The sequence below is a fragment of the Aspergillus caelatus genome (genome assembly GCF_009193585.1).
Source record: "Aspergillus caelatus strain CBS 763.97 unplaced genomic scaffold BDV27scaffold_226, whole genome shotgun sequence".
Lineage (NCBI taxonomy): Eukaryota > Fungi > Ascomycota > Eurotiomycetes > Eurotiales > Aspergillaceae > Aspergillus > Aspergillus caelatus.
The window spans coordinates 32451-54256 of NW_022475489.1; the positions used below are offsets into that span (position 1 = coordinate 32451).

At 49.2% G+C, this 21806-nt stretch overlaps 11 protein-coding genes across 11 annotated transcripts; 6 read left to right on the top strand and 5 right to left on the bottom strand.

Annotated features, from left to right (window-relative positions):
• The first annotated feature begins 123 nt into the window (after nt 1-123).
• BDV27DRAFT_134995 (putative cystathionine beta-synthase (beta-thionase)) lies at nt 124-1201 on the top strand. The gene is made up of 2 exons (XM_032068420.1): nt 124-446; nt 513-1201. The coding sequence occupies exons 1-2, from the start codon at nt 342-344 to the stop codon at nt 942-944; spliced, it is 537 nt and encodes a 178-aa protein (XP_031923234.1). The 5' UTR covers nt 124-341; the 3' UTR covers nt 945-1201.
• On the bottom strand, nt 1202-2176 carry BDV27DRAFT_134996 (vacuolar ATPase assembly integral membrane protein VMA21). The gene is made up of 3 exons (XM_032068421.1): nt 1832-2176; nt 1577-1662; nt 1202-1486 (listed from the first exon to the last, which is right to left on the bottom strand). Exons 1-3 carry the CDS (start codon nt 1930-1932, stop codon nt 1350-1352), a joined length of 324 nt encoding a protein of 107 aa, XP_031923235.1. The 5' UTR covers nt 1933-2176; the 3' UTR covers nt 1202-1349.
• A 320-nt stretch (nt 2177-2496) lies between these two features.
• Nucleotides 2497-6593, top strand: BDV27DRAFT_134999 (SNF2 family N-terminal domain-containing protein). The gene has a single exon (XM_032068422.1). The coding sequence runs from the start codon at nt 2608-2610 to the stop codon at nt 5986-5988; it is 3381 nt and encodes a 1126-aa protein (XP_031923236.1). The 5' UTR covers nt 2497-2607; the 3' UTR covers nt 5989-6593.
• Nucleotides 6594-6611: 18 nt separating this feature from the next.
• Nucleotides 6612-8314, bottom strand: BDV27DRAFT_135000 (tRNA-dihydrouridine(20) synthase (NAD(+))). Its single transcript, XM_032068423.1, has one exon. The coding sequence runs from the start codon at nt 8219-8221 to the stop codon at nt 6869-6871; it is 1353 nt and encodes a 450-aa protein (XP_031923237.1). The 5' UTR covers nt 8222-8314; the 3' UTR covers nt 6612-6868.
• A 796-nt stretch (nt 8315-9110) lies between these two features.
• On the top strand, nt 9111-11012 carry ipp1 (inorganic diphosphatase IPP1). Its single transcript, XM_032068424.1, has 5 exons — nt 9111-9862; nt 9919-10038; nt 10097-10440; nt 10499-10582; nt 10638-11012. The coding sequence occupies exons 1-5, from the start codon at nt 9350-9352 to the stop codon at nt 10777-10779; spliced, it is 1203 nt and encodes a 400-aa protein (XP_031923238.1). The 5' UTR covers nt 9111-9349; the 3' UTR covers nt 10780-11012.
• BDV27DRAFT_135004 (mitochondrial 54S ribosomal mL53 domain-containing protein) lies at nt 10952-11763 on the bottom strand. Its single transcript, XM_032068425.1, has 2 exons — nt 11647-11763; nt 10952-11593 (listed from the first exon to the last, which is right to left on the bottom strand). The coding sequence occupies exon 2, from the start codon at nt 11537-11539 to the stop codon at nt 11219-11221; it is 321 nt and encodes a 106-aa protein (XP_031923239.1). The 5' UTR covers nt 11540-11593; nt 11647-11763; the 3' UTR covers nt 10952-11218.
• Nucleotides 11764-12440: 677 nt separating this feature from the next.
• BDV27DRAFT_148949 (putative protein transport membrane glycoprotein Sec20) lies at nt 12441-15500 on the top strand (the record flags this gene model as incomplete). The annotated part of the gene is made up of 8 exons (XM_032070986.1): nt 12441-12754; nt 12840-13087; nt 13140-13606; nt 13655-13756; nt 14216-14274; nt 14332-14410; nt 14476-15282; nt 15336-15500. 8 exons carry the CDS (start codon nt 12441-12443, stop codon nt 15498-15500), a joined length of 2241 nt encoding a protein of 746 aa, XP_031923240.1.
• Nucleotides 15501-16050: 550 nt separating this feature from the next.
• On the top strand, nt 16051-17491 carry BDV27DRAFT_44478 (4-nitrophenylphosphatase). Its single transcript, XM_032076650.1, has 5 exons — nt 16051-16223; nt 16315-16336; nt 16439-16507; nt 16581-16672; nt 16736-17491. The coding sequence occupies exons 1-5, from the start codon at nt 16155-16157 to the stop codon at nt 17402-17404; spliced, it is 921 nt and encodes a 306-aa protein (XP_031923241.1). The 5' UTR covers nt 16051-16154; the 3' UTR covers nt 17405-17491.
• BDV27DRAFT_44479 (uncharacterized protein) lies at nt 17492-18885 on the bottom strand. The gene has a single exon (XM_032076651.1). The coding sequence runs from the start codon at nt 18842-18844 to the stop codon at nt 17579-17581; it is 1266 nt and encodes a 421-aa protein (XP_031923242.1). The 5' UTR covers nt 18845-18885; the 3' UTR covers nt 17492-17578.
• A 137-nt stretch (nt 18886-19022) lies between these two features.
• BDV27DRAFT_135013 (ATP-dependent Clp protease proteolytic subunit) lies at nt 19023-20268 on the top strand. Its single transcript, XM_032068426.1, has 5 exons — nt 19023-19252; nt 19313-19331; nt 19397-19422; nt 19491-19632; nt 19719-20268. The coding sequence occupies exons 1-5, from the start codon at nt 19094-19096 to the stop codon at nt 20141-20143; spliced, it is 771 nt and encodes a 256-aa protein (XP_031923243.1). The 5' UTR covers nt 19023-19093; the 3' UTR covers nt 20144-20268.
• A 91-nt stretch (nt 20269-20359) lies between these two features.
• On the bottom strand, nt 20360-21701 carry BDV27DRAFT_135016 (DSC4 family protein). Its single transcript, XM_032068427.1, has 2 exons — nt 21335-21701; nt 20360-21245 (listed from the first exon to the last, which is right to left on the bottom strand). Exons 1-2 carry the CDS (start codon nt 21547-21549, stop codon nt 20471-20473), a joined length of 990 nt encoding a protein of 329 aa, XP_031923244.1. The 5' UTR covers nt 21550-21701; the 3' UTR covers nt 20360-20470.
• Nucleotides 21702-21806: the final 105 nt, after the last annotated feature.

Below are 21806 nucleotides of genomic sequence, written 5' to 3' on the forward strand. Positions count from 1 at the left end.
CGGCAATGACGTCGAATGGTATCGTGACACCCACTTCTGGTTGACGCCAAACCCGATCCGCTTAGAGGGCGGAAACTAAGGCTCGTGGGCCGCAATCGATAAATTTATCGTCCATTGGAACAGACCTCACCTGCGATATTGTTAAACACGAACCGGTCTCCTTACCCCGTATCCTTGGCTCTTAGTGTTCGCAAAGCCGTGTTTCTCCGAATATACCCTGTAATACTTGGTGTCTCGATCTGAAGCCGTTGCTATCGCCAATTGAACATCATAGTTGGCCCCTCCTCGTACCCCTCCTAAAATCGCTTTTGCCGTCCCTCACTGTGAATCACTCGGTGGATATGGCTTCCTATTCGACCGGCAGCGAGGCCTTTGCCCGCGAAAAACTCTCTTCTACTGTGCAGCAGTCCACTTCCCCGTCATCGTGGGCAGACAAGTACCGAGGGGTTAGTTACCACTCTATGATGGCATTCCACGTCTGACCCATTGTCATTACTGACATGAAATTCAAGGCTACTGTCGAAGATCTGGACCCCCCTCCGGCACTGTCAGTCTCCCCTAGCGACTTAGTCTCCTCTGCCATGCTCGCAGCCTACGAACGTGATTTCACTCATTTAACCGTCACCTCTTCTACGAAACGATCCCTACTTGGCTACCTCAGCATTCCCCGGCTCAAGCAACTCTTAAAAGACGGAACTATCAAAGAATCAGACTCCGTGTCTACCGCCATGCAGCGGTTTAACCGGAAACGGGGCTTGTACCAGGTAATCACAATGGAGACTCCCTTGGAGGAATTGGAGCAATTCTTCGAGAGTGAAGCCGGTCCCAATGGCGAGAAGCGAGAGAAACAAGAGTTTGCCGTTGTAACAGATGCATCACGGAAATTTGTGCTCGGAGTGGTGACGAAGGGTGACCTGGAGGAGTTCGTGAAGAGGAGGCCATAAGTTGGATCTTAACATATCCCTCTCCTTCTTTTTCTTTAATTTTTTCTCTTCTTCTGGCTCGGGTTCAACTTGTTTATATAAATCTGTCAGTGCATTTCCAGGCGCGGCTTTTTCAACATGGGCTGGTTGTAATACTGGAACTATCGTCTTCCACAAGGGTCTGAAACGGGACATCTTAACGGCCTGCGGCACCCTTGTGGGCGTGTTCACATTCATGGATTTAGTTGAATGGTGTAGGAATCTCAGATATTCAACTGATATTCTCAAAGTCCACACGAGTTATCATCCTTGGACTAAACCGAAGTAGAATTACAACACAGCTGTCCGTGAACGCCGCATATTAAGTACAAAGACTAACGCATAAACGTAAACCGATTGGTAATCCCGCTAGAGACCCCAGGCCCCTTATTGCGCCTTCTTTTCTTTCTTTTTTGTCAAGGCTTCTCTCTCCAGGCGATCATCCTGCCATGCAACAAAGACATACGAAAACAAGACAATATTAGCCGTAACAGCCGCAATAATGCCGGCGACAGTTGGACTCGCTACCTGATGTTAGTAATTATCCCTCAATGGTACACCGATATTATGAAAGAAAGAAGTAAACAAAGAGGCCAAGGGGCAAAGGAGCTTACCGCCAAACTTTACTGCAACAAAGTACATGCCAATGGGCAGTGAGACCATCGCCGCGGAAAACCCTAGCAGTTTGAAGATGACATTCCTGTAACGAGGGATCAGTATTTGTGACAATTCATCGGTGGGGCACTCTCAGCGGCGGCACGCCTTGGTTCGCACAAGACACTACATGTCTATCGGGCTCAACGCCGCGCATCGGCCATGTGGCATGAATGCAGATATAGGATGGGAACCAGACGGAGAAAAACTCTTACGTGGGAACTGCAGGGGTAACATCGGAATCAGATGTCTTCTCTGGCGCGGGAGAAGCGACCGCTTCTGCGTATGATTTACCCTGAGGACGACGGGTGGCCATTTTGGATAGCAAAGGGTGTTAGGTTGATACTAAGTGCGTGGACCGAACAGCTATGGTGTTACCCTGGGGGGCTGGGAGCAAAGGGAGGAAGTTCAACTGCACGTAGAAAGCTAATCGAATTGAGGCCAAATTGATTTTTGAGCCCTTTGATTATATTTATAAACCGGTTCTCTGTATCCAAAGACTAAAGAAGGATTGTCTATTGAATCATTGATTTACTCGATCCAGGCGGACGTGATTCAGGTGAGGTCATTGTACGCGCATATCTCATTGGTCCGTGGCCATTGGAAGCCTCCGATTGTTCGAAAAGCTCCAACATCCTTTCAACACCGAGAGATTATATGGATCACTTTCAATTCAGGTGAAAGGATATACAGTGTATGGTAAGTGACTTTCTTTTCAAAATTTGTTTACCTCGCTCCATGTATATAACTTGGAGATGTTGCTGGATTTCCTGGTCAGTCTTTAATTGAAGCGCCATCCCACGTGACCGCGGGCGCGTCTGAGCGCGTTTCATGCGGAGAAAAAAAGCCCATTTTCTAACTTAATTTGAGGAAAAGTTCAGGTTGGGGAAAAGAAGGAACTTTCTCCCCGGTCATCTCAGCGAAGCTGCCTTCCTGTCGCAGTGGCCGGGCCTCAACTTAATTCACCAATATCGGACAAGACGTACTAACCATGGACGACTCAGTTCCTGATACCCCGGTTAGCAACAAAAAAATCATTCACAATACGCCGCCCGGGAAAGAGGAGGAAGGATATGAGACTGTCGCCACTGTTCCGCTGCCAAACTTTCAACAACCCGCAACCCAATCGCTGACTCCGGCGACCCAACGTCTAACACAACCAACACAGATCATAGAGCCTCCCTATTCTGCGAAGGGCAATCCTGTCATTCAAGTTGCTGCGTCTTCCCCGCCCGGCCCTACATCGTCTCCTTCTCGTCCTGCCTTGCTCGGCGGTCGCCTTGCCAGCGCAATGGCTCCCAGCGGTACCCAGTTCCGCGCCCCTGCGGTCGGCCCTGCGAAGCGTGCGCCGGTAATAGATCTTGAGGATGACGGTCCAACGTATCGTGGAGGGTCTTCGGACGACGACGACGTTCAAATGATAAGCAGTACTGACATCAAGCCGTCCTTGTTTGCCAAATCTTCGCGGAATCCCGAAAAAGTTCTAGACTCACCGGGAGGCGCAAATAATTCTTCTCTCGACCGATTCAAAGAGATTACTGCGTCTGCCGTCTATAATCCCTCGAGCGCAAAACGTCCGGCGGCTCAAATGGACCCTGTGCCAAAAGGGACTGCGGTCAAGAAACCTCGGCAGGATGGGCCCTCCCGCGCACAGCCGGTGGAGCTGAATATATCATCTTTACAGGATATTGAAGACTATCAGCTGAGGGCCAAGGTAGAGAAGATGCAAAGAGTGATACCTCAAAAGTCCGTTAAAGCTTGCATGCATGCTCTATTAACGAAGCGTGGAAATTACGACGACGCTTTGGATTATCTGGCTAGCATGGTTGAAGATGAGGCAGATGGAAGAGCCGACTTGTCGGACGATGAATTGGCTTTAAATAAAAGAGCCTCTCCCGTTGCGCCGGCAAAGCAGCAGATCAAAGCTCGAGGAACTATTCAGAATAAGTGGGCTGCGATGCGCCTGGACAATCGCACCACCCCGAAGGCACCTACACAACCATTCGACGAAGAATCCAAACCAAGAAGACGTTTAATCAGGGGGCCAAAGACCCGTGTTTCTTCCCCGAGTCCAGATCGCTCAGAGTCCCCTCCAAAAAAGAAGCCCGGCCGACTTGTTCAAGGGCGCAAGCACCCATCACCCGAACCTTCAGAACCCGAGGCGTCCATGTCAGATGACTCAGATTCTGGTGTAGAAGCCATGCCGGAGGGTGAGAGCCCATTGGAAACCAAGGTTCTCAGGTTCTTCAATACATGCAATGTCCTTGACCTTGCAGACATTGCCGCAATCACCGAAGATGTTGCGAATATCATAATCTCCAACCGACCTTTTGCATCTCTGGATGAAGTACGCGTCGTCACTGCGCCTACGACGGAGCAAACCGCGAAGCCAAAGGGTAGTCGGGGGCGTAAAACGCCCAAGCCAATTGGTGATAAAATTGTGGATAAATGCATGGATATGTGGGTTGGGTACGAAGCCGTTGATTCGTTGGTGGCAAAATGTGAGGCGCTTGGAAAGCCGATTGCTTCGGAAATGAAGAAATGGGGTGTCGATATTTTTGGAAAGCGTGATGGGGAATTGGAGCTGACATCGATCAACCCCGGGGCATCGCATGATTCTGGCATCGGTACTCCTGCCAGTCAGCGTTCAGAGGATGATAGTGATGGCCCTGCAACTGGCTCCCGTAAAAGCCGATTCATATCCCAGCCTGGTATTATGCGCGAAGACTTGAAGATGAAAGATTATCAAATCGTCGGAATTAATTGGTTGTCATTGCTTTTCGAGAAAGAATTGAGCTGTATCCTGGCGGACGATATGGGTCTCGGGAAGACTTGCCAGGTCATTGCGTTTTTGGCCCATCTGTATGAGAAGGGCATCAAGGGGCCGCACCTCATCGTCGTGCCTTCATCCACTATCGAAAACTGGCTCAGAGAGTTTCAGAAGTTCTGTCCAACTCTCTCTGTTATGCCATACTACGCTGGCCAGGCTGAGCGGGCAGTGATTCGAGAAACGATCGAGGACAACAGGGACAGCATCAACGTTATTGTCACTACGTATACCATTGCCAAAGCCAAGGTTGATGCACACTTTCTGCGCAACATGGACTTTACGGTTTGTGTGTATGACGAGGGACATATGCTCAAGAGTTCTACGTCTGTCCTCTATGAGAAACTGATCAGAATCCGGGCTCGCTTCAGGCTTCTTTTGACAGGTACACCACTCCAAAACAATCTCCAAGAACTTGCCTCTCTACTGGGCTTTATCCTTCCGAAGGTTTTCCAGGAGCGCAAGGAAGAGCTTCAGAACATCTTTGCAAACAAGGCGAAGACCGTGGATGAATCCCACTCTGCCTTGCTTTCGGCGCAACGCATCGAAAGAGCAAAATCAATGCTTAAGCCTTTTGTACTGCGACGGAAGAAACACCAGGTCATTGATTTGCCTCCCAAGGTTTCTAAAGTTGAGTATTGTGAATTAAACGAGTCTCAGAGGGAAATTTACGAACATGAGCAAGAAGAGGTCCGTCAGCTGTTAGCCGACCGAGCAGCTGGAAAGAAGACAGGCAACAAGTCTGCAAATATCCTGATGAAGCTACGCCAAGCAGCTATCCATCCATTGCTTTACAGACGTCACTACAAGGACACTACTTTGAGCCGCATGGCGAAAGCTTGCCTCAAAGAAGAGCAGTGGTCCCTGTCAAACCCGGACATTATTTTCGAAGAGCTACAGGCATATAATGACTTCGAATGCCATACTATGTGTGTGAATTACCCCAAATCGCTTGGGAAGTTTGCACTGAAAAACGATGAATGGATGGATTCGGGTAAAATCGATAAACTTTGTGAACTGCTGAAGCGATTCAAGGAAAACGGTGATCGCACTCTGATCTTCTCCCAATTCACTATGGTGATGGATATCCTCGAACACGTTCTTGAAAACCAGCACCTTGGCTTCGTTAGACTTGATGGCCGTACGAACGTCGAGGATCGCCAGTCTATTCTCGATGCTTTCCATGAACGGACAGAGATTCCCGTCTTCCTCCTCTCCACAAAAGCCGGTGGCGCAGGTATCAACTTGGCCTGTGCCAACAAAGTAGTGATCTTCGACTCGAGCTTCAACCCCCAGGAGGATGTACAGGCCGAGAACCGCGCCCATCGTGTGGGTCAAACGCGCGAGGTGGAAGTCATCCGACTTGTTACCAAGGACACAATCGAAGAACAGATCTACGCGCTCGGACAGACGAAACTGGCTCTCGATCAAGCCGTAGCAGGAGAGGATTCTGCCGAGTCGAAGAAGAGTGAAGAAGCAGGTATGAAAGCGGTAGAGGATATGCTCATTGCCGGCTCAAGTGGAGAGAAACAGAACTCCTCATGAGAGCGTGTCCTTGGAGATTTCATAGACCTGAGCATTATCCATCTTTACAAAAGCCCCAGCAAATTCGAGGACGTTTGGACACGCGCCACAAACATTCCGAAGATTCCAGGGCCTGGGCCGATTGCATTTCGTTTTCTTTCCTGATTTATCATGCTCGATTGTACTTTTTGCTGAACCTCTGTTTGCATCGCCGTTGTATTAGCGATTTTACTTGTCTGCACATTGTCATGGGATACAACTTGCCTTCTTGAGTGTGATGATATCAGACCGTGCTTTTACTTGTCATGGTTCGCACTCAATATCTTGGTTGTATCTGATCTTGTTTGGACGCATCTGTCGTGTCACAATGGAGTTAGCAACATCATGGGGCTGTGTTGGCTGTTTTGACTTAACAGCCTCTTTCTTTTGATCTTTTCGCTTTTCCCAATGCTTTTCTGCTTATAGAGACGGAGTAAGAACTGGTTTTTTTTATAGAGTTTTTTACATTATGAGCACTAATAGATCAAAGAGAATGATCTGATTGATTCTATTACCTCGTTGGCAACGTCATTCATTTCAGGCATGTACGATACGATTGACTCGGGAATGGTAGGGGTGGGAAATTTAATATATCAGAATAGTATGATGACATCCATGATTTTAATATATTCGTGTATGTACCGTTGAAATTCAGAAGTCTTCAACCGACTGGATTTTATCACACCAAGGGAATCTATAACTATGAACACCAAAGAATAATCCGATATTTCAACACCATATAATGCGACCAAGACAACAAAGGAAGAAAAAGTGAGGCGCAGGTAAGCGGAGGGACGAGGAACAATAGTAGGGACTTTCAATCATTATGAAACTGGGTTTCATAGAGGAGCCTGTCCCGAGCTCATGCGGCGACTTCCTGTTTCTGGGATGTCTGAGAAGCCGATTCAGGGATTTCGGGATTGGCCTCGTTCTCCTTAGGCTTCGATTTCGTAGGGGCAGGGATGGAGCTAGTACGAATTGGTCCCACACCGCTGGTGGCGGGGGACGTAGATTTCGGTCTTGAAGCACCACCGGCTGCCCGAGCGGTTTCGTTATTCTCAATGGCGTTCTGGACAGCTTTGTTCTTTGTCTCTTCCTTGAAAAAAGCTGATTTTCCCGTGAGGTTTAGAATCTCATCGACTTGGAGCGCAGCTGGCATGAGATCGTCGAACCTCAGCATGTGGCAGAAATCGGCATAGTTCTTGGAGCCCTTTGCGTCCTGGAACTCTTTGTTCTTGCCCGGGATCATGACATTCAGTAGATACTTGGTGTTACCGAAACGATTCTCGGACTCGATACAGAACTTTAGGTAAGCGTGAACGACGTCTCTGAATGGAAGCAAACCCCCATCTGCTTCGCTTCGGAAACAGGAAGGATTAGCCTCGGCGGATGTTGCAATCATTGCTCCATCTACACCGAACTCTTCCATCAAAGCCAGCGCCTGGTCACGGGAGGTCACATCGCCATTCATGAGGCATGCGACACCAGCGTTATGGCAGATGTCGCGGATCATACGTAGCTGGTCGCGGATTGCCCGTTCGCGAGGACGCATGGCTGGTGTTCGACAATGGACCGTTAAGCCTGTAATGCCTGTCTTGACGAGCCTTGAGACCAACTCCTCTGTAATCTCCGACTTCTCAAGGATGCGGATCTTCACGGAGATACCGATTTGATAAGGGTTGCCAACCTCGCGGACAAGCGCCTCCAGAATTGAAACCAGTTTATCAGGTGTCCGTAACAACGCAGCACCCATACCGCCGCTTGTACTGAATGGTTTCGGACATCCGGAGTTCACATCGATCCCAGCAACATCACCAGCGACCATCTTGGCGGCTTCCACAGCGAGCTCGGGCGAGGCTGTACCGAGTTGGAAGATGAGTTTCCCTTTCTCTCGCACCGGATCAAGGCGATAAATAACCGATTCCTGTGATGCTGCTTCGGTGCGACCACCGTTCGACGGCAGCCTCGTATATTCAATGCATCCGTTGCGAGGGTTGACGCGGCGAGAGGCGCCGGCGAGAGCGCGATCAATCGTTTCGGGACCCCAGACCAGATCTGCACCATATTTAAGGGCTGTAAGGCGAGAAGGTAATTCTCCCGATCGGACCATCGGCGCAAGGACTATTTTGCCACGATAGTCGACCCCGTTCGCGGGGATAGGAACGCGAGGTGGTGTAGTGAGTGAAGTCATTGCGGAGCGGAGAAATCTGAGCATAGCATACTTCAAAGGTAAAGCGACCTGTAATGGACTTGTCTGTCTCGCCGTGATTGACTCAGACGGTCAAGATATCGACTCCGTTGGGGCGATGGTATAGTTAGACATGGGGGGAGTAGTTCATTATCCTGGGAAGGCGGAGAGAAAATGTCTATATCACGTGAAGATAGCCGATAAGTTAAAATTTTCCTGTGCATTCATTTCACTCCGGCTATTGTGACGGGTATTGCATATTACCGGGCGGTACCTGCCAAGTAAATAGGGGCCAAGTACAGTAATCACGTCTACGATGGAGAAGGGACTGGTATACATCTTAGTGATCTGTCCGAACATTTCTATATTCCAGCTATTATCTGTGAAACTCCAATCTTCCCATTGGAAAGTCAATCACACTAGTGCATTGGCACATTATCTTAGTGTCTGACAAGAAGAATACGAAGGGAACTATGCACGTGACAGCCCTGCTGATGGCGCCATTTCAGGCGTTCAGGCACCAGCGCCAACAACCCTAAACTCTGATTCTTTGTACTCTAGATTTGAGGTCCCACTCCGTGCGAGACGAAGAATACGATTCGATTATTGGATATTCATACCAAGTGAGGCTGAATTTGTTGGATAAGACGGTCCTGGACTCTCTCAGAGGCAACCCAGCAACCCAGCAAGCAAGAGTGGGAGCGGGACCAGTATAGTGGAGCAAATCCATAGGATTGATTCACCGGGACGGCCATTGACAATGGAATTGACCAGGTTTCCTCTTCTCACTCCCCTTTTTGCCACATCATGATTTTATAGAGAGAGAATTAGTCTATAAGGGTTACTCCTGTGTACGAGTCCACCAAAATAGCGATTGACTGTAAAGCGAAGAGTCTCTAAACCATATAGTTGTATATAGATAGCGAAGATTATTTACATAGTTGAATAATCATGACCCGCTTGGCAACAAACATAGCAACGAACCTCGGAATGGCGTCCCGGCACCGATTTTCTTCCCGGCAAATTCCCTCTCCTCTAAATCTTCACAAGACAAGCCGAGCATAGAACTGCGATTGTACAGCAAAACTACCGGTATTTAAACTTCCAATTGAGCCGACAGAGACGGGTTCTTGCAGCTTCTTTTTCCCGCAACCAATGTTCCTGGGGTCGTCATCCACCAGTCTCGTTCCAAGACTGCGCACAGCTCCATTAAACCGATTGTCCACCGCCTCTCCGATTGTCGCCTGCGTATCACGCACATCCGCAACGTTGGCTCCCCCCACTAAACAAGCCACCCCTCCTTCCCCTTCCTCTTCCTCTCCCTCCTCCCTCCTCTCTTCTTCTTCTTCCTCTCCTTCATCTGCCGTTTTGTCTCCTTCATCCTTCTCTCCTCCCCCCCGAGTTGCTCATTCGGCTTCGTCCGTAACAACTCGTGCTGCTTTAATTTCTCGACACTTTTCTTCGTCCGCTACCCCGCCGCAGTCGCCCACAATGTCTTACACCGTTCGCAAGATCGCCCAGGCCAACACCCTGGAGCACCGTGTCTACATTGAGAAGGATGGCCAGCCCGTCTCTCCCTTCCACGATATCCCTCTCTACGCCAACGAGGAGCAGACTATCCTTAACATGGTCGTTGAGATCCCCCGCTGGACCAACGCCAAGCAGGAGGTATGGGGGCGGAACCACTCAATATCGCAAAGTACCGACGCTGATTACGTGTGAAGATCTCCAAGGAGGAGTTCCTCAACCCCATCAAGCAGGATGTCAAGAAGGGCAAGCTCCGTTACGTCCGTAACTGCTTCCCCCACAAGGGTTACCTCTGGAACTATGGTGCCTTCCCTCAGGTATGTTTCGCATTGCTACAGATGCCACATGATTCGGTCGGTTAACGGTTTGCTTTAGACCTGGGAGGACCCCAACACTGTCCACCCTGAGACCAAGGCTAAGGGTGACAACGACCCTCTCGATGTCTGCGAGATCGGTGAGCTTGTCGGCTACCCCGGTCAGGTCAAGCAGGTCAAGGTCCTTGGTGTGATGGCCCTGCTTGACGAGGAAGAGACCGACTGGAAGGTCATTGTCATCGACGTCAACGACCCTCTGGCTCCTAAGCTGAACGACGTTGAGGATGTTGAGCGTCACCTGCCTGGCCTCCTCCGCGCCACCAACGAGTGGTTCCGTATCTACAAAATCCCCGACGGCAAGCCCGAGAACCAGTTCGCTTTCTCCGGCGAGTGCAAGAACAAGAAGTATGCTTGATAACCCTTGTCTTTCTAAATCCTGTATGATGTCTAACACTCGTATCAGGTACGCTCTCGATGTCATCCGTGAGTGCGCTGATGCTTGGGAGAAGCTCATGACTGGCAAGTCTCCCAAGGGCGAGATCAGCACGTAAGTATACATTCTCCTCCATGAGAAGGCCAGCCATGTTGACCATATTCTATAGCAAGAACGTCACCGTTGCGAACTCCCCCGACCATGCTGACCCCAGCGAGCTTGCCGCCATCCCTCAGGGCCAGAACCTCCCTCCTGCCCCTATTGATGGCAGCGTCGACAAGTGGTTCTTCATCTCCGGTGCTGCTGTGTAAATTGATACCAACTAAAGTAAATAAAAGTCCCACAATTTTGGATTCAGCCCATGGGCGAGTCCACGTAATTTTACTTGATCTTCCATTGTTTTTGTTGTTTGTCTTGTCCGCATTACTTTACAACCTCCACTAAGCATCAAAGAACGTGCTTGCGATGTTTTTTTTATAGTTCGTAGATTTGGCTTTCAAACCATGCATTCTGCAAAATGGAGACATTAGATCATGCAGACAAACACTTCTCAAAATGCAGTATCCCTCGATGGCTAGGTAGTATATACACAAAGTAACGGTATCATAATGCTTTCGATGAGCTTCCCCGGTAACTCAACCGCTTCGCATCTGCGACGTAAAAGTACAATAGTCCCGATCTCCAAGCGCCATAGGCGGACCCTAAAATCAACCACGATAATAACAACGGATTTGCGTACAAGAAACTCTGTTAACCCTTCAAGCTCTCCTCTCGTTCGATAGCCCGTCCCACACGCGCAATTTCCTCAATGACATCGCCGATCTTCAGCTGGCGCTTTCCGACCTCGATCTTGAGTTCCTTTCCTCCCTTGAAGCCCACCGTTACCTCGGGCTGTTGTGTCGAGACACGCGGGAGCTGTTTAACCTTGATATCGATGTGCGTAGGGCTGGATGCCGGGGCGGTATTGGGATTGCGAAGGATAGAAAGTAGAAGCCTGCAGGGGCGGGCGGACTTGGAGAACGGGTTAAAGCTTGTGCGGAGGGAGGTGATCGTTTGGACAGGAATAGTCATCTTGAAGAACTGGACCCGATCTTGTTGGGTCGGAGAGCTTGAGTAATTGGAGGTCTGTTGGATCAGATCAGTTGGGTGTCCTAAAATTGATTGGTCGGATAACTGACTTTTGCGCGCGGCTTTGGCTTCTGAGCGTAATGCTGACAGTAAGGGAACTCAACGTTGTGGATATCTTCAATTTTGCAACGTCAATGAAGGGAAATAACGGCGTATTTGCGGTTGTATATCAAACCCGAGAAAATTACCTCGACTTTCTCCAGGCACCGGGAAGCGGAGGAATGTTTGGTGTTTGACGGAGATGCAAACATTGATTGGATGCGGTCGCCTACCGCAGAATTACCTGGCAGAATAATTTGAACACTCCATTAATTGCATCGTTGAATTGTGTATCTTTTGTATAGTTCAGAGTTTACACACTGTGACCAGCAAGATATGGCTCTTTCGAAAATTTAAAAAATTGTGCTAGGATTTTTACAACTCTACCTTTTATCTAAGCTACTTATCGATTGGAAAAGCCTATTTACTGTAGAGGTACAATTATCAAACTATACCAGCGACGAAGCCCTATTCCACGGTCGGGATTCACGAGAGTTGACCAGCGCGACCCCTTAGACCGCCTTCCTGTACCGCCTTCTATTTTGGATATAGTTAATCGTTCCTGGACCGATGACGCTGCGGCCAGATTGTATTGATGGAATTGTGTCTTCTACTGCTGGCATAACATTTGCTTATTTGTGAACCACTTATTACGGAAGCTGGCGAGGGTCACTAGAGAACTGGTTGAAATCAGTACGATTATATGCAAATTTCACACGCCAGAGAACCGCCTCTCGATTCGTGATACCAAACTTATCCGACATCACTGAATGTTCACAACATCGCTCTGCATGCTACCTTGAATATGTCTTCTATATCCGCCCTTCAAGCTCGCCTAAAAGAGCTCTCGACATCGTTGGCGCAGATTCATCCTCTCGTGTCCCGATTGCGGAACTTTACGACCGCCGTTGGGCAAGGCGATGAAGCTCGGTTAGAATTAGGGGCGGAGATCCATAGTCTGCTGAAAGAGGCAGAGATACAATTGGAGGTCTTGAGGGTTGACGTTGAAGCATTAGAAACTGCCCCAGAAGGCAGACGGAAAGGAGTGGATAACGAGAAGGAGTTAGAACGGGAACGGGTTGTTGCGTTGGCAGGGAGATTAGCGGAAGACTTGAAAAAGTAAGTGGGCTATATCGCATTGCCTGTGCTGTGCGACATGTACGGCTGGTATCATTTCTCCACGAAACTAATGGATTCATGACAGAACGAGAGGAGACTTCCGAAATGCGCAATTACAAGCGAAGCGGAATGCGGAAATCGCCAAGCGCAAAGAAAGGGAATTGCTATTTTCGAGATCTCAGAGCGCTGAAAGGAAGAGGGAATCGACTGAGAAATTGACACAAGATGATGTTTTACTCAATACCTCAAGTGATGTTACCGTGGCATTGCGGAGAACGCATCATCTGATGCAGGCAGAGTTATCTAGAAGTCAATTTGCGCAAGAGACACTAGGTCTGCTTCCTTCTCTGCTTATACTTCGGGCTCTGACTAATTTGTATTACAGAGCAATCGACCGCTGCGCTTTCATCGCTATCAGAATCTTATACAAGCCTTGATACTCTTCTATCATCGTCACGGAACCTTGTTGGTTCACTGCTTCGCTCGCAAAAGTCCGACACATGGTATCTTGAAACTGCGTTCTACATTCTAATTGGCACCATTGTATGGCTTTTGTTTCGCCGAATATTATACGGACCTATGTGGTGGCTTGTATGGTTGCCGATTAGGTTAGCAGCGAAGTTCGTATTCACAATCTTGGGCGCGGTTGGCCTATCCAGCAAAGCCGTTCAGCCTTCCCCGTCTGCTGTTCCTAGCGAAAGCTTAGCCCAGGAGGTGCCGCTTCCGACTCTTGAGGCCGAGGCAAATGTTCAAACTGCCGACGGCCAAGCTATCTGGGACATACCTCCCGTTGCGGAGGCAAAAGAAGACCGCATGATCGATCATATCGGTAACATGGTTGAGGACAATGAAGTGGGATCCAAAGAGGAGCCAACAGAAGTGACTGAACAACAAGAAGAGGAGATTGATGAGACTAACATTGATGACATTTCACCAGAAGAGAAACAGAGGCAAGCGGAACTCCCTCAAAATACGAAGAAAAGGATGTATGAGGCTACCGAAGTACTAGAAAACAGGAAAGATGAGCTATAGGTAGATTAGCCAAAAAAAAAAAAAATTACAAATAGTCAGTGATCACAACAACAATGCTGCATATGTACAGTGATAATTGAACATCGTTATTCTTCTACTCTGCCTGGGGAGCGCAATTCTCAAGAACAATAGGAAGAAGCAATGAGTTGTTGTCTACTTCTAATGCTTCATATATAGATCCACATAAACCAATAAATGTCTTGGCATCAATAAATCGCGTATCACGTGGGGACGCGTTCCGACACGCTCATCCTCCGTCATTTCCAGGGAGCTTTACTGGAGAAACTGGTATAATCGGTAACGACCAAATTGGCAAAATTGGACTCAATCCCTACAAATCCGGTCTTCGCCTCTGGGTAAAATATCATGGCTGCCAACTTTTTCAACAATAAAGCCCGTGCTGCGGCCGCAGCATCAAGCAGTTCGAAGCAGAAGCTGACAGATGGAAAAGAGGAACATGCGCAGCAACAGCCTTGGGTTGAAAAATAGTACGTACTGTTCCAAATGGGACCTGGCAGAGGCATATGGTTAACAAAATCTTTCAGCCGTCCAAAGACGCTAGATGATGTCGCAGCTCAGGACCATACAACAAACGTTCTCCAACGAACATTACAAGCCTCCAACGTGTGTTAAGAGCCCTACTTGAGACAAACCAAGTCAACCATTAACATGACTGGAAATAAAAATAGTTGCCTCATATGCTCTTCTACGGCCCTCCCGGTACCGGAAAGACATCAACAATTCTCGCCCTCGCGAAGTCCCTATTTGGTCCTGCTCTGTATCGTTCACGTATCCTTGAATTGAACGCTTCGGACGAACGTGGTATTGGCATTGTACGTGAAAAGGTCAAGGGCTTTGCTAGAGTACAACTCAGTCACCCTACCGGGGTCGACAAGTCATACTTCGAGAAATACCCATGCCCACCGTTCAAGATCATTATCCTTGATGAAGCAGATAGCATGACTCAGGATGCTCAGTCTGCTCTTCGACGCACAATGGAAACCTATAGCAAAATCACACGTTTCTGTCTTGTTTGCAACTACGTTACCCGAATCATTGAACCGCTGGCCAGTCGATGCAGCAAGTTCCGTTTCAAACCGCTGGATAACTCGGCTGCGGGCGACAGACTTGCACAGATTGCGAAATTAGAGAACCTGGAGTTGGAGGATGGTGTCGTTGACAAATTGATTCAGTGCAGCGATGGTGACTTGCGACGTGCAATCACATACATGCAAAGTGGAGCTAGGCTAGTGGGAACCACTGGGAACAGCGGTAAACAGGATGGAGGGGAAGACGCTGAGATGACAGATGCTAGCTCACAGGTGATTACTGTGAGGATGGTAGAGGAGATTGCTGGTGTGATCCCAGAGAGTGTTCTAGATCAATTGGTTCAAGCTATGCAACCAAAGAAGATCGGTTCTTCCTATGAGGCCGTCTCGAAGGTAACTACGGATATTGTTGCGGATGGGTGGAGTGCGACGCAGCTGCTTGCACAGGTATGTTCTGATATGAGCATTTTCGATAATGCGCGATGCTGACAACGGACAAGCTTTATCGCCGAGTTGTTTACAATGACGCCATCCCTGATATTCAGAAGAACAAGATCGTCATGGTTTTCTCCGAGATGGATAAGCGCTTGGTCGACGGTGCAGATGAACATCTGTCAATCTTGGACGTGGCTCTGAAGATCTCTGGTATCTTGGGCGGTGCCTAGTGGCCAGACTGGTAAATGAGATACAATCTCAATGGCCATTCATTTGTATACGTATGAGGATATCTCCCGCGGATCTACTCTAATCACACTATCCGACAGTAGACCTCTGTCGGACTCCCTCATTCAAGCTTATGGTCCCAAGCCAACGGTGGATTCGAGCTGTGAAGCCACCAGCGCACGGGCGCAACGGAACATGGCTCGTCCTGATGTTTCAGCCGGACAGGTTTCCGCTGCTGAATGAGTAGCGCGGCCACTATCAGCTCCGTTCTCTGGCGCAAAGACAGAAGAGTTACGACTGTACGAGGTTTCATGAGATGGAGGAAGGGATCGTCAACTGGTCGTCTATGCCAAAAATAATATATATCTGAACATCCATCCATTTTGCTTGCACTTGTTCTAGAATGTCCATAATTACGTATGAGGCGAAGGGTGTGCCTGAGTCGAGAACCACGTGCGGCCCCGCTCGCCGTTCTCTCCGAAGCGTCACCGGAAAGTGAGCCAAGCATTCAACAATTTTGGAATGACTCTTTTTGTGTCAAACTTCTGTAAACTCTGTTCGCAGCCCTTGAAATATCACTTTCCTGCCAAAAACTAGAATTGCTAGACTAGACATTCCAGATCACCCCTTCAGAAGTCGTTCAAACATACCCCGCAATGGCAGAATCACCCCGCTATTTGACCGGAGACGGTGAAGGAATCCGCGAGTTCATAGACAAGTTCGACGTGAGTATTGACTCTATACCTTTTTTTTTTCTTTTCTTGCTATTTAAATTAGTAAATTGCGAGTACAGAATTAATCAATAATTTGCCTAAGGTCTTCCTCTTTGATTGCGATGGTTGGTACCCCGAACCCTCGGTTTCGCATTCTTTCGGACCCCGCGATGCCTCGATATTTAGCCCAGTGTGATAGCAATGCTGAAAAGTGATCATTGATACAGGCGTCCTCTGGTCTGGTGACCATATCTTCCCCGGAACGAACGAGACACTAGAGCTGTTGAGAAGCAGAGGTATGCACCCGACGGCCGAAGCGCAGTGAGACACATTCGATCACAAAGACTGAACTGCATTTGTCGCAACCAGGAAAGCAAGTCGTGTTCGTCACGAACAACAGCACCAAATCGCGCGCCGATTACCAGAAGAAATTAGACTCCCTCGGCATCCCAAGCTCAACGGTAAACATCAGCCACAGGCGGAAGCCCAACCACAAAGCAGACGATGGCTGACAGCAAGAAAAGGAAGAGATCTTCTCCTCCTCATACAGCGCCTCAATCTACATCTCCCGCATTCTGCAACTTCCCGAGAACAAGCGCAAAGTCTTTGTTTTAGGAGAAACAGGTATCGAGCAGGAGCTGCGTTCAGAGAATGTCCCCTTCATCGGTGGTACTGATCCCGCGTATCGTCGGGACATAGCGCCTGAGGACTATAAGCGCATTGCGGCGGGCGATCCGGAGCTGCTGGATCCCGAAGTCGGGGTGGTCTTGGTGGGACTGGACTTCCATATCAATTACCTCAAGTTGTCTTTGGCATTTCACTATGTTCGTCGGGGTGCTGTTTTCCTTGCGACGAATATCGATTCTACTCTCCCGAACTCGGGTACCTTTTTCCCGGGTGCTGGCTCTGTGAGTGCACCTTTGATTATGGCCTTGGGTAAGGAACCGGTCTCGTTGGGTAAGCCCAATCAGGCGATGATGGATGCCATCGAGGGGAAATTTAAGTTTGACCGGAACCGTGCGTGCATGGTTGGTGATCGTGCGAACACTGATATTCGGTTCGGTCTGGAAGGGAAGCTTGGAGGTACACTGGGAGTCCTTACCGGTGTCAGCAGTAAGGAGGACTTCGAGACAGGGCCTACTAGGCCTCTGGCGTATCTGAATAAGCTTTCGGATCTCTTGGGATCGAACTGATGATAGATTAAATTTAGAGTACTAGACAAGACAGAGAGGGATATACATTGTCGATAGAGATAGTTAGGAAACCAGATAGATACATAGAAGTCGGTTCGCCATACACGCGAAGAAGATATAGAGCTTAACCAGTACCCTGAGCTCAATTATCAAAGCAGTCAGCCTCAGATAAGATCATGGCTGCGACCCATTGCTGTCGCCTGGAGTCTCGCCAACAGAGTCATGTCTGAGAAACCCCTTCAGCTTCCACAGCGCCAGCATCGCATTAACTGTGATCTTGTCATTCGGCCTAAAATACAAGGCTGGATTCTGGAAGCGCGAATCGTAACCCCAGATCTCCTCTAACTCCTTCTCGGAGAAAAGCTGCCCAAGTTCAAACACAGGCACCTTGGATGGGAGATGCGGCAACATAAGATATTCAGGGAGTGTTCCCACGGCATTGGATGTTGTTTTATCTTGTGAGACTGACTCAATCACCCCAGTCTGGCTGTTAATCAGAGTGCCCATAACCAGCACCGCACCGCATTCCATGCGCGTGAAGGGTTTCACCCTCTTCAACTCTTCCATGATAGCCGCTTCAGAGTACTCATGGAGGTCGATGGCCGTCCAGACGCGGTTAGTAGCATCCAATCTTTTATACTTATTACAGGCCTGTTTAAGTTGCTTGACCACATCCGCCCTCATTCTGGACAGCACAAAGTCAGGCATATCTTCCCGCCAGATGATCTGTTTCTCTTCCCGAACAGTAAAAGGCCCGTGAGGATGTTTCCACCGATAGGGGAATAGGCGCACAACAGGCGACCTCGTCCCGTACACATGCGACGCCAACACCGAATTCAATTTTTTCAATAGCGGGAGACGGTCCACGAGCCGTATCACAAGGTGCCGTATGCTCTTGTCCAAATAAGACACTGGCCGCGATTTATTTTTCGCGGCAGCAGAGACCACTTCGTCTTTTAGTAACCCCACGGGCATGAACCATAGGCCGTCGGATCCGGGTCGTTTAAGCATCCCCCAGTCGCTCAATAATGCCCTTGGAACGCGTGTTCCTGTTGCGGAGCACATCCGTGGTGGTGAGGCTAGGGCCATTGCCCAGGGGTTTCGACGGAGGTCCTCCAGGTCTTCGGGTTTTGCGGCTCGCTTCTTGTGTTTCTTCTCGAGATTTGGGTGTACGGTCTTCATGAGGGGTGATTGGGGGAGAGTTTGCGAGAGTCGAGGCTCCTCTTCTTCAGTGGCGGTGAATTCCACGTCATCATATTGTCCCGGTTCCTTTGGGTATTCGGGATATTGAAATTGTGATCCGTTCAGAGTGGTTGGGTAGTCGATTGCACGTCTCGAGACGGTTCTCCGACCATTGAGTTCCGTAGAGGATAAGAAAAGTCGTTGGAAGACCCTCAAACGCCACGAGGCGTATGAAATACGGCCGTGAAGGCACTCCATGGTGTGCTTCGCGAAGAAGAAGATAGATGGGAAGATCAGATAAGTGAGAGAGAGAGTTGGTTACCCTTCCAAACCCAAAGAAACTAAACTCCACACGTTCCGCGGCGCTAAACCGTATCCATGCTGTTCAAGCTCCGAAGCTTGGCGGTGAACCTTCTGCTCAGATGCGATCGGAGTCCGGTTGTCTTCGCTTCCATTCTTTTCTTGATAGTGACAATACTCTGTCTGTCGGCAGATACTCTTCTCAGAATGAACCCTGGTCGATCATTACAGCGACTTAGTCGCTTCTTTCCCCGTTCTTCTATCCTCCCGGTGTTGTCGCGGAGCTTCACCAGCTCTGTCCCGTCATTATCAAAGAGCAACCCGCCGCGGGGCTGGACTCCCACGCCATTCATCACAGAGACAGTAGTGAGTTCCGTTGAATCCATCAGCTCATATTGCAGGAAAGTCAGACTAACTGTATCGTAGGGAGGAGGCTGGCACACATGTACGTTAACTTCAACGCAAAAAAGAAAGACAAGGAAAACCAGCAGTATTAACCACATCACATAGATGATATCTTCTCCCGACTTCTAAAGGTACCAATTCGAGAGCTCAACACCCCACTCCACCCCAGAAACGACTTCACACTGATCGATCTCCCCAGGAACGCATAATATGTCTCAACGGCGAAGTAGACGAAACCATGTCGGCGTCCATCGTCGCCCAACTCCTCTTCCTGGAAGCCGATAACCCCCAGAAGCCGATCCACTTGTATATCAACTCTCCTGGAGGTTCGGTGACAGCCGGTTCGTGTTTCCCATCCCAACGCAACGCTATATCATGGATCCTGTATAGTGCGGGACGGCATAGCAATGGTCTAACGGTTGAGCAGGCCTCGCCATCTACGATACAATGACCTACATCGCCTCCCCCGTGAGCACCATCTGCGTCGGCCAGGCCGCGTCCATGGGCTCCCTTCTTCTTTGCGGCGGGCACCCCGGCAAACGTTACTGCCTGCCCCATTCGTCGATCATGATACACCAGCCGTCGGGCGGGTACTTTGGACAGGCGACTGACATTGCCATCCATGCGAAGGAGATCCTGCGGGTTCGGGAGCAGTTGAATAAGATTTATAAGCGTCACTTGACAGGGAAGAAGGAGTTGTCGCTGGACGAGATCGAGAAGCTTATGGAGAGAGATTACTTCATGGGAGCTCAGGAGGCGTTGGAGATGGGTATTGTCGATGAGATTCTGGATCGCAGGGTTAAGTCGAAAGAGGAAGGGCGTGAAGGGGATGAGAAGCCACCCGCTCCTTAGAGGTTTTATTTCTTTTTTTTTTCTTGTTTGGTGAATGGCATACCCTTGTTGCTATGTAATATTATGATGACTTGTTATGTATTTCGCTGTCTTAGATGCTATGTTCAATTGTGGATATGATTGTGTCTGATGTCTTTCGACGATTTAGCATTATCTGGCGCTTTCGACAAACACCCTCAGCTAGATGCTACTAGGTGTATACAAAGTAAGGCATTTGGAACGTCAAGAGTATTCAGGATTGGTTATGTATTGATATAATATTTACACATGTTACAGCCAGTAAGAATCCAAGGTCAATACGTACAAGATAAAAAAGAGTACAACGAATCATGTCGTTACCCTCTCGAGGCGTCCCTCGGAGTTGACCTGCAGTCCAAAGCGTTCTCGAAGAAAAGTAGCCGTCTGGTCGGAGGGCATATAAGCAGAGGTTCGCCTTGCCGCAGCCGGACTATGACGCCATTGATCCCGAATGATGTTAAAGATACCAAGGTCCATGATAACTGCTTCCCCTGACGCAAAAGCATCCATGGCGTGGCTATTCCTAGCGCCAGATACACGCCCGCTTTCTGAAGGATCCGCCAGTAGCTCCGTTCGCTCCAACTGCTCGTCCGTACTGTTATCCGTATGCTCATCGGGTGGACGCATCTCATTAAGCTCTATGTCATCGCCAGGCTGAGCCGAGTTGTTTCGAAGAACACCGCGCTCCTCGGAATCATGATCCTGATCGCTGGGTGTCTCTATTACACCCGGTATAGTGGACAGGGGAGCAGTCACTTCAGTCATCTTCACCCGTTCAACAATCAGACCTAGCATCACCAGGTCGAGGAACAGCACGAGCAGGTCCGACATTAGAAGCCGGGCTACCGAGACGGGAGCCTTTTGTCCAATAAAATCTATCAACAATCCCCCATGCAGATAGCCTCTCGTTGCTTCTCCAGCCTCCGGTTGATCGAAAAACTTGTGGTGGATCATACAGAATACATTACTGGCGAAGATAGCCCCGATAAATGGTTGATTCCGCGTCGGGTCAAATGGAGGTGCCTTGGGAGTGAAGAATATCAGCTGCACAATAGCACGGATCGCAAACAGTATGATTGAGCAACTACAGAGGCAGAACCCAGTCAGCATCGGTTTGATTTGGCAGGCTTGCCCGAAGTGACGTCTACAGTCCAACAACTCGGCGGGACTCACTCCATGTAATACAGTGCAGATAGCTGGCAGTAAATCAAGATATCGAGATCGCGGAGCAACCGATCGATAAACGCGACCTTCGCTGCCGACTGCAGTTTCTTGAAGCGGCCATCATCACCAGACTGCGGCCCAGTGAGGTCCGCGACGCTTCCATACGGGATGCCGGATACGTCAGCGATGTATTCCGCATCTCGATAGACATCCGGAGTTGTCATAGGGGGTCATGAGGGCATGAATGGCATCTACATGAACTGGTGATTTGAGTGAACAGGTAGAGGCCGCCACTGCAGACCTAGAGAGGAGGGTGAGGTGCCACTATCCTCGAGGTGGACTGTGATGCGTCGGGGAGACGATAATGGGGAGTCATGTGCGCGGGCCTTTCTCGGTCCGAAAGCCCCCCAGGCCCCAGCTGGACTCGACTCCAGTCACGTAACGCTCCACATTGCGACTCCGCCCAGTAGCTTTGGTGATC

What these genes read in the sequence shown, in the direction of transcription:
- BDV27DRAFT_134995 (XM_032068420.1), top strand. Translation starts at nt 342, where the DNA reads ATGGCTTCCTATTCGACCGGCAGCGAGGCCTTTGCCCGCGAAAAACTC. An exon ending in GGGCAGACAAGTACCGAGGG is followed by an intron (nt 447 to 512) that starts GTTAGTTACCAC and finishes ATGAAATTCAAG; the next exon opens with GCTACTGTCGAAGATCTGGA.
- BDV27DRAFT_134996 (XM_032068421.1), bottom strand. Translation starts at nt 1,932, where the DNA reads ATGGCCACCCGTCGTCCTCAGGGTAAATCATACGCAGAAGCGGTCGCT. An exon ending in GTTACCCCTGCAGTTCCCAC is followed by an intron (nt 1,663 to 1,831) that starts GTAAGAGTTTTT and finishes CCCTCGTTACAG; the next exon opens with GAATGTCATCTTCAAACTGC. An exon ending in TGTTGCAGTAAAGTTTGGCG is followed by an intron (nt 1,487 to 1,576) that starts GTAAGCTCCTTT and finishes AACATCAGGTAG; the next exon opens with CGAGTCCAACTGTCGCCGGC.
- BDV27DRAFT_134999 (XM_032068422.1), top strand. Translation starts at nt 2,608, where the DNA reads ATGGACGACTCAGTTCCTGATACCCCGGTTAGCAACAAAAAAATCATT.
- BDV27DRAFT_135000 (XM_032068423.1), bottom strand. Translation starts at nt 8,221, where the DNA reads ATGCTCAGATTTCTCCGCTCCGCAATGACTTCACTCACTACACCACCT.
- ipp1 (XM_032068424.1), top strand. Translation starts at nt 9,350, where the DNA reads ATGTTCCTGGGGTCGTCATCCACCAGTCTCGTTCCAAGACTGCGCACA. An exon ending in GGACCAACGCCAAGCAGGAG is followed by an intron (nt 9,863 to 9,918) that starts GTATGGGGGCGG and finishes TTACGTGTGAAG; the next exon opens with ATCTCCAAGGAGGAGTTCCT. An exon ending in ACTATGGTGCCTTCCCTCAG is followed by an intron (nt 10,039 to 10,096) that starts GTATGTTTCGCA and finishes GGTTTGCTTTAG; the next exon opens with ACCTGGGAGGACCCCAACAC.
- BDV27DRAFT_135004 (XM_032068425.1), bottom strand. Translation starts at nt 11,539, where the DNA reads ATGACTATTCCTGTCCAAACGATCACCTCCCTCCGCACAAGCTTTAAC.
- BDV27DRAFT_44478 (XM_032076650.1), top strand. Translation starts at nt 16,155, where the DNA reads ATGGCAGAATCACCCCGCTATTTGACCGGAGACGGTGAAGGAATCCGC. An exon ending in AGTTCATAGACAAGTTCGAC is followed by an intron (nt 16,224 to 16,314) that starts GTGAGTATTGAC and finishes AATTTGCCTAAG; the next exon opens with GTCTTCCTCTTTGATTGCGA. An exon ending in AGAGCTGTTGAGAAGCAGAG is followed by an intron (nt 16,508 to 16,580) that starts GTATGCACCCGA and finishes TGTCGCAACCAG; the next exon opens with GAAAGCAAGTCGTGTTCGTC.
- BDV27DRAFT_44479 (XM_032076651.1), bottom strand. Translation starts at nt 18,844, where the DNA reads ATGGAGTGCCTTCACGGCCGTATTTCATACGCCTCGTGGCGTTTGAGG.
- BDV27DRAFT_135013 (XM_032068426.1), top strand. Translation starts at nt 19,094, where the DNA reads ATGAACCCTGGTCGATCATTACAGCGACTTAGTCGCTTCTTTCCCCGT. An exon ending in TCTTCTCCCGACTTCTAAAG is followed by an intron (nt 19,423 to 19,490) that starts GTACCAATTCGA and finishes CGATCTCCCCAG; the next exon opens with GAACGCATAATATGTCTCAA. An exon ending in TGGAGGTTCGGTGACAGCCG is followed by an intron (nt 19,633 to 19,718) that starts GTTCGTGTTTCC and finishes ACGGTTGAGCAG; the next exon opens with GCCTCGCCATCTACGATACA.
- BDV27DRAFT_135016 (XM_032068427.1), bottom strand. Translation starts at nt 21,549, where the DNA reads ATGACAACTCCGGATGTCTATCGAGATGCGGAATACATCGCTGACGTA. An exon ending in TCTGCACTGTATTACATGGA is followed by an intron (nt 21,246 to 21,334) that starts GTGAGTCCCGCC and finishes CTGCCTCTGTAG; the next exon opens with TTGCTCAATCATACTGTTTG.